Below are 11,378 nucleotides of genomic sequence, written 5' to 3'. Positions count from 1 at the left end.
TGTGTGTTGGTGGAGGAAAAGCAACAAGAAAACACACACACACACACTGGTTGGAGGAGGGAAGGGGGGAAGTATCGCGAGAGCCAGCCCTGGCTAACAACCTGCTTTACAACACACACACACACACAACAGAGATTGAGTGAGAGAAAAGCACTGCTGGGTCGGTTGCCAGCAACAAGAAAGCGCACTCTCACATCTGGGGAAGAAGAAGAAGAAGAAGAAAAGAGTGGAGCCCATGCAGTTCTCCAGTGGCACCCAGGACCAAGACCAGAGCTGGCTGGTGAGTGGGTGCCACTTTGGGGAAAGCACCCCCTTTCCTCTCCCCTACAAGCAGGGTTTGGGGGGGGGGCTTGGCTGCCTTTCTCCTTTTCTAGGCAGCCCCCCACTAATGTTGGAGAGTTGGGGCTTGTGCGTAATTTGGAGAGCTTTTCTTGTTTTGGAGAGGTTTGGGGGTCCCTTCTCTTTCTCTTTCCTTCTCTCTTTGCGCCAAGGTTTTTGTTTTGTTTTTTTAGCACACAAAAGGGGATTGTTTGACAAAGTTGTGAGAGTGTGTGTGTAGGATCTGGTGGGATGGGGAGGGATTACGGAGAGCATCCCAAGGAAAATCCTCCCCCCCATCCAAGAAGGATCCTGCCAAAAGTGGGGAAGGAGGAAGAGGAGGAAAGTTGGCCCAAACTTGGGAACTTTTCCTTTTGCGCTCCAAAGGGCAAACTCTCCAGGAAAAGGAGTAAAATTCAAAGCCCTAATCCTGTCCTCCTTCTCCCAGGACACGTCCTCTTTTTCCAGGACCTGTCCTCCATTTTCAAATCCCCCCCCCCCCCCGGTCCCAGGAAGAAATGCCAAAATGTCCTCCACTTGGAGCACTTTTGACTCAGAAGCAAGGGGTTGTGTTTTGAGAAATGTGTGGAGCTTTTTGGCTTGGCAGTGATCAGGGGTCCTCCTTTTCAGGGACATGTCCTCCACTTCCAACTTCGGTCCCAGGGAGGAATGCCAAAATGCCCTCCACTTGGAGCACCTTTGACTCGGAAGCAGGGATTTAGAGTTAGAGGAAAGCTTTTCAGCTCTTTTCTGGTAAGGTGCTTGGCCCTCTTTTGTGGTTAGGAAACATCTGGGTTGGGGGGGGGAAACTGTGCAAAGGGATCTTGGAGCACCTTGGAGTTTGCAAAAATAAAAAGTTCTTCTCTCTTTCAGTGAGTCTCTCCAAGGTGCTCCAGGATCCCTTTGCACAGGGGATCAGATTGTTATGGAAAGCCTGGGGAGGAGGATTTTTAGGACCAAGAGAAGGGATCAGTGGACGTTTAAGGGTGGAATGGGTGGCTATAAATTGGGGGGGGGGGGGCTTGGTGGAACTTTAAAAGGCAGCAAGCTGTGGTTGGCTGGTAGCTAGATTTGAAGGAACATATGGCATTAAAAGGGGCACAGCTGGAGGTAGCATTTCCAGCGCAGTGAAGTCAGAGCAGCTGACTCTCCAGCTTGCGGTGTAATTAGCAAACGGAGCACTCCCTCCCCTCCTTCCCATACGGCTCATTCCCTCTTTCTTTTCTTTTCTTTCTTTCTCTCCCTCCCTCTTTTTCTTCTTTTCCCCCTCTCCCTCCATACACACAGAGAAACCTCCTTCCCCCTGGCTAGCCAAAAGCCCCCTTCTCATCCCAAGCACCTCACTTGCAAAACAAAGCTGGGGAAAGAAAACAGAAACAGGCACCCCCCCCCCCCCACAAGAAATATATCCACCAACATTTATTGATTTTTGTGGGGAGTGTTCTCCCCCCCCCCCCCCCCATGAGCCCTCCAGACCCTGCTTTCCAGGTGTTCAAGGTAAGGGGGTCAGGAAAGATGGCTTTCTCCTGGTTTATAAAGCGAGATCAGTATGCAAAGTTAGTCTCAAAGGTGCTGCAAGGTCCCTTTTTGCATACTGATTTTTTTATTTTCCAGATTACCATGGCTTCTGTCTTTGAATTATAAAGGAAGAGTTTGACTGGGGGGGTACTTGACCTGAGAGAACATGTCCATGGGTTTATAAGTATGTGTGTTTGTGTATATGTTCACAAGTGTGTGTTTGTATTTATAAGAATGTATATATTCATATAGAATTTGTGTATGCATTTATATATACACAAAATATATTTTGTCTATGTGTCTCTGTGTATATATATATATATATATATATATATATATATATAGAGAGAGAGAGAGACTCTTCTTTTTTCATCATGCGTTTTGTTTTTAGGACCTACCATGGTGATTTCTTGCTTTATCAAATGGCATGTGTCTGTTTGTGTTTATCTGATGTGTGTGTTTTGGAAGGGGGGGAAGCATGCTTAAAAACAACAGTGTGTTACAATTATTCGTGTACAAAGTTAAAAGTGTTGGCAGAGAGGGTGGGGTGTGCAAAACACATTGGTTTCAATTAAAGTCACCACAGTGTTGCCCTGAAGATTAAGATTTCCAGTAATGCCTAAAATTCTGAAGTCTCCCCCCCCCCCCACTTAAACCCTTTTGACATTTCGGAGACTAAGCTCGCAGGCAAATTTCCCCTGTAGTTTATTTTTATTTTTAAATTTTGTTTTTTTTTCCCTCCCCCCCCCCCCCTTAGTGAAGCAGGTGTTCTGGCATGGGGAGACATTTAAAGAGAAGGGAAATTAAAAGGAGAAAAAATGTACAGACAATGCGCAGTTGAACTGTTATCTCCCAGGCTCCAGTTACACCCCCCAAGCCAAATCTGTTTGCTTGTTAACAGCTGCTTAGAAGCCCTGTGGTTTATAGTAGCATTCAAGTTTTTCCTGTTTTGAACAGGTTATGAAGGAAGAATGGAGTTCCCAGACCATAGCCGGCAGTTACTGCAGTGTCTGAGTCAGCAGCGTCACCAGGGCTTCCTGTGTGACTGTACTGTTTTAGTTGGAGACGCTCAGTTCCGAGCCCACAGAGCCATTCTCGCCTCTTGCAGCATGTACTTCCATCTTTTCTACAGGGACCAGCTAGACAAAAGGGACATTGTGCATCTGAACAGTGACATTGTCACAGCCCCAGCCTTCGGCTTGCTGCTTGAATTCATGTACGAAGGCAAGCTGGAGTTCAACGGCCTCCCGGTGGAAGATGTGCTGGCTGCAGCCAGCTACCTTCACATGTACGACATTGTGAAAGTCTGCAAGGGCAAGCTGAAAGATAAGGAATTGTGCGGGGATGAGAAAATGAATGGCGGGGTGGCCCGTTTGGATGTGCGGAGTCTGGATGACAGAACGTCCTTAGGGCATGAGCTCAGCCCGGATAATAAGCAAAAATTAATCGTGGCGGAATATGAAAGATTGGCAGCTGAGAAAGAGAAGAGTGGCGGTTATCCAGATTGGTCCTCCGAACTTGGAAGCACCAGCTCTGTGTTAACTGATGCAGAATCGGACACCATGGCAGCTGGAAAAACAAGAGCTAATGTCAGTAGTTTGGTGGGACCTTTGTCCCAAAGGTCTCTTAACCACCCTTTGGCTCCCAGTGATGTAGAATGTGCTTTAGATCTGTCTTTCAAGCCTGTGGCTGGGAGAGATTCCTTCCACCCCTCCTACGTTTTTGGACAGCTGGCTTCCGAAGGCCAGCCGCCGGAGGAGGAGGAGGAGGAGCAGGAGCCGCAGGAGGGTAGCAAGCCCCTGATTAAAGATGAGCCGGAGTCTCTGTCTCTGTCGGATGAGGAGGCGAGGAGCCCCGAGAGTCGGCATTTTGAGAATTCTGCCAAGAGTTTGATGACAGGGTTAGGAAGTGTGTTTGTGGGGAACGGTGATTCTCACATTCCGGAGGAAGAAGTAGATCGTGAGCGGGAAGTGAGCGAGGATGACATGGATTCCTCAGACATTTCATCCTCGGGTGTCCTTGTGCCCCCGGGGCACATCTGCATTTGCCCACTGTGCAGCAAGGTTTTCCCTAGCCCTCATGTCCTCCAGCTGCATCTCAGCTCTCACTTCCGCGATAAGGATGGCTCCAGGACCAGACTCTCCCCCGACGGGTCAGTACCCACTTGCACTCTCTGTGGCAAGACTTTCTCCTGCATGTACACCTTGAAAAGACATGAGAGAACTCACTCGGGTGAGAAGCCATATACCTGTGGCCAGTGTGGGAAGAGCTTCCAGTACTCTCACAACCTTAGCCGCCACGCAGTGGTCCACACCAGGGAGAAGCCACATGGCTGCAAGTGGTGCGAGAGACGGTTCACCCAGTCGGGCGACCTGTATAGACACATCCGCAAATTCCACTGTGGCCTTGTGAAGTCACTGGTGGTTTGAGTTCTTGTATTTTTGTGTTAAGAGAGATGCTGGTCAACTTCCTAGGATGTGCCGGTTTGCTTCTGGTGAATGGTATCACAAAGGGGATGGGTGGGTGGGAGAATGTAGGTCTACATTTCATGGGAGAAAGGTTGCCTTTATGCATTGCTCCCGTCCCCTACCCTGTTTTAGGTCTGCAGCTACTTACCCCGTAATGTTGTGTTTAGCAAATCTGCAGATTGTTTAATCCAAAATTCTTGGATGGAAGCTAGTTTTAACCCGATTGATTGGCTTAATTGGGTGTATAGAGAGGGCTGCTCTGATGCGAAGGATACTTGGTTGCAATTCTCATTTTGTGGGTGCTCTGTTACCAAACTAGAAATGTGGTAAAGAAATCCTGTGAAAGAGAAAGTATGATCCTTGATCAAAACTGCACCATGGGTGCAACAGTGTGCTGTCCATACAGCAACCTCCCCTTCCCCCCAGATTATCACTTACACCTTTATTGTGCATCCCTCACGTAGGTTCTTAATGACCTCCATATCTCTCCTACTCTGGATGTAATCTTTTTGATCCAAACTTTTTTATTTTCAGTATGCTTCACACAAATATAATTTCAAAAGCAGGATGGGCTATCTAGGACAGAGTTCTCCTTACTTAACAGTGTGTGTCTGAAGAGAAATCTTGAGTTCTGTGTGCCTCAAGGGGACTGTCTAGAATCCTTATAACCTGAAGAGGCTTTTGAAGTAATGCTACTTCTGAAGATTCCCTTCCTTTTATCAGAAGGTGGTAAAAGTTTTTCGTCTTTTGAAAACACTAACAAATCACACTTGCCTTGTTGCTGTTCTTTTTGCCTTCACAAATACTCCCCCCTTTTCATTTCTATTGAATTGTTCTTAATTCCTCTGTAGAGTATAATTATGTGAGGTTTTTATTTGGAGTGGGATACCTTGCCATCCAAAATATGTGGAGAACTTTTTGTGTGAATGTGGGCCTCCATGTGCAAAGATTAATGGCCCCACTATCACGTTCTGTCCCCTACAAAAAAACAGGGCATGCTAATGACAGGAGAGGACCCTACTTGTATAGGGTTTGCATAAATTGACAGTATAAAATACAGGAGAGAGGCTAGTTAGGATGGAGTAGGCATTTCTGACATAGTCTGTTATGTTTGTGGTTGTATGTTCACCACACTTTTATATAGAGGACAAGCAGCAGTGGCAAAAGAAGAAGATGGGTGCCAACTCCATGCTGCTATTTCTCACATATATGGCTTCCAGGGGAAGAAGTTCTCAGAGCCAAGGCACTCTGGGAAAGGTGACTTGGATGGTTGCCCATGCCAAGCTGCTGCTGTCTTAGTCATCCTTTCCTTGCCTCTGCTATGCCCATGTCCTTTGACACCTTCATCTCTGCTAACAGCATAATGACATTGGTAGAGCCAACAAAAGAGGGGCTCTCCTACCCCAAAAAGAATTATGTTCCCTCTGTAAGAAATTTTCATTTGGTCCCCAAATTTTTAATATTGCAGAGAGTGAGACACTGAAAATGCTTCACTCCTAGAACTCATATTTACTGCTTTTTCTGTTCCCTTTTCTAACTTTGTCTGTCCCTTTTCTTTGGATTCATAGACCATGTTTCCAAACGTTCAACGGAAGTTTTAAGTTATTGCTTTGCTAGAAATATGGGAACTGATGGGATATTTAACAGGAGGGATGGATTCTTATTTGGGAGAGCATGCCTTCACTTTGCCCCCACCCTCTAGCTAAACCCCTAGCCAATAAGTTCTGATCATCCTTACTAAATGCTGTATACATTACAACTATTATATTTCTCAGTTAATGTCTTTCTTTAGTTCTCCCCCACTTCCCAGAAAGCACTTTTTGGCAAGTAAATCTCCAGTAGGAGGGAGGTAAGCCTTTGAGATATTTCATTGGATCCATTTTATATGTTCTGAGGTCCCAGTCCACAAACGTTTTCTTCTTCATCCCCCCATCCATCCAGTTTGTCATGAATGTTGAATCACAATATGCTTAGCAAAGCTGAGGAGAGCTTGACAGCTAGGCTGGTTGGCATTTTATCATGTGTGGTGTTATTGCCTACATGGCTTGATCTTGCCTGTGAAAGGTGATCCGTGTTGACTACCCCATCCAATTCCACTCTTTTCCCAAATTTCTGCTGTATGGGTGTGCAAACACTGCCCTCACTTACTTATAGCATTACTTATAGCATTATGGGATAATTTGGACTACAATACACATCAGCTCCATGTACCATGGCCAGTAATGGCAAGAAGCTTATGAGGGTTATAGTACAAGCCATCTAAAGCAGCTGGTCTCAAAACATGGATCCCCCAGATGGTTTGGACTTAAAAGTCTCAGCCAGGGTGGCCAGTGGTGATGGATTGTGGGAGCTGAAGTCCAAAACAAACAAATAAAAGTTAGCAAGTTTGAGAAGCTAGAGGATTCCATGTGGCCGCTGGGCCATTTCTTTCCACTTCACTAATAGACTGTGGAGTGTCATTGAAAACCTGAGATTTAGTATAGAGTCTCCACCTCTGAGCTAGCTTTTTCATGTAGCTGGGCCCTTTGCAGTGGTTTCATGTGCAGCCCTGCTTTGCAGCTCATCCTAGGTTTAATTTTTCTACATTTCAGACTTTTGTTGAACACAGGGACAGAGTTTGTTCTCCTCCCCGCTCCAAAGAGTTTAGGAACCCTAGTCCTCATTCACATGCCTGATTAAATATGTTCAAGTGAGCAAGTAAAATTTATTATTCTGCACACCATCCATGTATTCTGGTGCACAAATGTGTCTACCCAGATAGCCATACGTTTTCTTATACTAATCATCATCATTCTTTTGCACACATACAGACTTCCACTCATTCATTGACTCCCTCTTGGGTTGGCGCACTTGAGAGCATCTCCAGTTTAATGAGTGCTGCATAAAAATAGACCACACAAACAGACAGTGTGGAAATGTTTGAAGAGGGAAGACTTCAATTCCCAGGATCTCCCTTGCTGACCTGGGCATTCTGGGAGCTGTAAATGGAAGCAAAGCTCAAGTATTGCAATAATTTGTGTAGGAGGTACAGCACTGCTTTGTGTTTCTTGTTTCCCACCTCAACATCCTTTGGAAACTCATGCAAGAGTTGGGCTGTCTCTGACCCTTATAGGGAGCACATCTGGCTGGAACAGCTGGTGGAGAGAGAGAGAGAGGCCTGGGGTTTGAAGAAAAAGGAGGATAAGGCCAAAAGGATGGGGCCTCAAGGAAGTTACAAGGGGGGGGGGTCAGATCCTCAAAGAGAGGTGCCATCTGGGAGTTGCATTAAAATATAGTTTCCTTTAAAGGGAAAAGAACCCAAATATTTAAACATATTTTTGTAATGTGTAAGCAGTTTTAGATATCTCCCTCAAAGATAAACCTTTAGCATTTCAAAATACTGGGATGTTCTTGTTGCATTCTAGGAAACTATATTTCCTTGTGGTGGATTGGTACCAGTGGCTTATGCTAATGAACTATTTTTCCTACACTAACATAGCAGAGGCTCAGTTACATTCACCACATGACTGCATTTTAACTGCTTTATCTTCATAGGTCAAATTAGCCAATTTATTTTTTGATTAGCAAGTGGCTTATGGAAATGGTTAATCTTGGCTGTTCACAGGATTTATTCTAAGTGAGCAAAAAATTATCAGCTTTTTTGCAGGGGGATCTGTATGTATGGTATGAATGAGACGTTGTGGTTTGGAAGGACTGAAAGCGTATATAGTTAGAAAAAAATTCTGGGAGAATAAAATTACATGTTCCTGCACAATTCCAGAATCTCTCAGTCGGCTTAGATCATTGAATGTCAAGTTATGCCTTCTGATACCCATGCAAACTATATTTTTGAATCTCTGACACTTAAACATAATAATCTTGTTGAATATATTTCTGTATGATTGGCATTCAGTGACTAGGTGGAAAAGGAGAACTAAATTAAATGTATTGATATTTTGGGGTTATCTTAAAGTGAAAACCCCTTTCTTGGATTGTTTTTATGTTAAAGTTGAGTATTATGGAAGCACTGGAATAATTTTATCCTCAAGGGCAAGATTCTGCTATGCTGCAGAAAAGAGCATGACCCAGCATTTACTTTCAGTGACTGAGATTCCCATACAGAAGGGGGGGGGGAGAGACATATTGCTATGGGACAGCATCACATGCCAAGCGGAAGTCTTGAATTGTTTTTGCTTGAGTGATACCTGCTTCTGAAGAGGCAAGCCTCTAAAATTAAAAAAAAAAAAAAGACTTGTCTCTTCAGCAAGAGGAACTAATGCTCAGTTGTGGATCCCCTCCAATGGTGTACATGTGTTCTCTCTTTTTGTTCCCAGTCCACATGTTCAGGAATTCCTGCTATGATGGAGCAATACTAATGGCACTGTAGCAACAACAGCATTGTAGTAACACTGTAGGTCAGGAGGGGGGTGTTAAGTAGTGCAGAAAGCAACTCCTTTATATTCAAATAAGAAATGATATATTGTAAGATTCTCTTATTCTTCCCTTAAATGATGAGTGCACATATAATGTGAAAATTGACTTCTATTTATAGTATGTTTAAATCTAATTTCGTTTGTTACTGTACAAATATTCTTGGTAATACATGCAAGACATATCAGAGTGCTTTATGCCTGTGATGTGTGACTGTGGTACTGTGGTCTTACTTCATGGTGGGGTTTTTGCCCTTGGATTGGAAATAGCACTGAACAAAATCTTCAGAAATTAAGTTATTTTTTTCTGTTTAAATTTTAAGTTATATATATATATATATTTTCTTCCTGATGATACTTGATATAGTATTTATTAGATTTTTTTAATGGAATGCTTACTTTGGAGCTTTTTCAGAATAACAAGCTTGAAAACTGTAATTTTAACTATTTCTTTACATGTTTAAAAATTGAGTGAGAGAAGATGTAGAAGAGTGCATAGAATGTAGCCCTCTTTTTTTCCTGCTGATGCCAGTGAACATATAATGTGGAGGATCTGCCATTTGAGCACAATTTTTTTCACACTTGGATGAATGACCCCGATAATTTACAGTGGAGAATGTGGTTTTACAAACAAGTTGGTATCTCTTATTGTAATTAATAGGGTAGCAGTGCAAGAATACAAGTGCCTCAGTCTCTGGACTGGGATTTTGGTTCCTCTTCCCAATGATAACTCTTAGAAGTATTTTGGGTTTTTTTGAAAAATAAATGTTAAGTGCCATATTGATACCATCGAAGTGTACTGGTGTAACAGAGCTCAATCAAGTTTGCATCGGACTCTTGTCTGGCAGTTTTAAACATCAACAAAGGGCATGCAACTAGAGTGAAAAAGCTGGCAGATGTGCCCATCCTAAGTGAATTGTTGAAGCGTTGTCTTTCTGTTAAAGATTGTTCTTTCCCAATCTTTCTGGGTTGATTTTTTAAAAGAATTTTGCACTTTTATTTTAAATACTTTTTGATGTTTGTTCTTTGGATTTTTTTTAAAAGGTTGCAATAGTTCTGAGCATGATTGTTCATTTTTAAAATGTTCCTTACTCTATAGAAAAGTACTAAAACATTGCACACTTAAGGTTGTTCATTATTATGCTGCAGCTGCTCTGTCTTGCAAAGAGCCTAATTGGAAACCTTTTTGGCTCCGTTGTGGTTTTGATTTCACTGGAGCTGCAATTTTACCTTAATACTGCTTTACTTAAAGAAAAACAAAACACTGGATTTGTCTTCTTCTCCAAGCTGATACTGTGAAGTTAAATGTTTTGAAAGACAGAAAAGAACCAGAGAGAAATCAGTTATTTTTAATTGCTTTTAATCTTGGTGCAGTTCAGATTCAAATATGTATATTTAAAGACACTAATTTTTGTGGGAGAGTTTTTATAGTATACAGTATGTAGAGAAGCTACTGGATTGAACTATATTTTATATATTAAAAAAAGATTCTTTCACTGTTTTATAGTGAACTATTTCCCCCGTTTCCCTCAGTGTTAGTTCTATGCTGTGTTTAGTGTAGGTTTGACAATCTCATAAAAAGAATGATTTCGACAAACTTCCCTTAGTGTTTAGTTTCTGTGTGGAGTTCTCTTTTTTTATATAATTGTGTGTTGGTATGTGCTGTTTTTTTAAAAGGAAAAAACTGTGACAATCGTGATTAGAACCGCTGTCTTTATTAAATAAAACATGTTAGAGTTATAAATGAAATCCCTTTTTTATTTGTCTGTTCTCTCTATAAAAAGTCCTGAAGGTGTCCACATAAAAATGTACGGAGAAATATAATGCCACATGAAATAAGGACTTTGGATAGGTAGGTGAACAGAGATAGAGAAGAAAATTGTGGCTAGAATCCTCTTATCACAGTGTACGTTACTTTTGTTTATGTATATTTAACTATGTAGCAGAAGCACTAAGAAACCTTGTTAATGGATTGTGAAGATGAATAACGGGATGCCAGCCAAAGTATCCCAACATGTCTCAGCATTTTCTATTCTGTGTTCCAATGCAGAACAGGTAGCTAATACCTGATCCAGAGAATAGGATCAGAATTCAAAATGACCATAACAGATTACAGAGCTGGGCCACCAGAACTAACAAAATGAATTTCAACAGGGAGAATTGCAAGGTGCTACACTTAGGTAGAAAAAAAATGAAATGCACAGATATAAGATTGGGGACACATGGGTTGACAACAGTACATGTGAATGGGATTTAGGAGTCCTAGTAGGCCATGTGCTGAACGTGATACAACAGTGTGATACGGCAGCTAGAAAAACCAAGAGAATTCTAGGCTGCATCAATAGGAGTGTTTAGAATGAGGGAAGTAATTATGTCTCTTCATTCTGCCTTGGTCAGACCTCACCTGGAATACTGCATCCAGTTCTGAGCACCACAATTCAAGAAGGATGTTGACCAGATGGAGCATATCCAGAGGGGTGCAACCAAAATGGTGAAAGGTCTTGAAAACGTGCCCTCTGACTACTGGGTGTGTTTAGCCTGAGAAGACAAGGTTAAGAGGAGACATAACCATGTTGATATATTTGAAAGTATGCTATATTGATGATGGAGCAAGCTTGTTTTCTGCTGCTGCAGAGACTAGGACACAGAGCAGTGGATTCAAACT

General features: G+C 42.6%; 1 protein-coding gene across 5 annotated transcripts in view; it reads left to right on the top strand.

Moving 5' to 3' along the window:
- Positions 1-11,169, top strand: part of ZBTB42 (zinc finger and BTB domain containing 42) — an 18,855-nt gene extending 7,686 nt beyond the window's left edge. The window contains exons 1-3 of one of the 5 annotated variants that reach the window (XM_042445776.1): positions 140-280; positions 949-1,071; positions 2,794-4,342. In XM_042445776.1, coding sequence (XP_042301710.1) covers positions 2,808-4,265 — 1,458 coding nt within the window. In that variant the 5' untranslated portion in view covers positions 140-280; positions 949-1,071; positions 2,794-2,807 and the 3' untranslated portion in view covers positions 4,266-4,342. Of the gene's footprint in view, positions 1-111; positions 281-948; positions 1,072-1,768; positions 1,816-2,793; positions 4,343-11,110 lie in introns of those variants that run through there. The other 4 variants (XM_042445779.1, XR_006101443.1, XM_042445778.1 and 1 more) reach the window with 4 other exon arrangements.
- The last annotated feature ends 209 nt before the right edge of the window (positions 11,170-11,378 follow it).

This window comes from Sceloporus undulatus, chromosome 1 (assembly GCF_019175285.1).
Source record: "Sceloporus undulatus isolate JIND9_A2432 ecotype Alabama chromosome 1, SceUnd_v1.1, whole genome shotgun sequence".
In the NCBI taxonomy this organism is placed as follows: domain Eukaryota; kingdom Metazoa; phylum Chordata; class Lepidosauria; order Squamata; family Phrynosomatidae; genus Sceloporus; species Sceloporus undulatus.
Note: the sequence above shows the minus strand (reverse complement) of the source record. Positions and strands in the feature narration are given on the sequence as shown.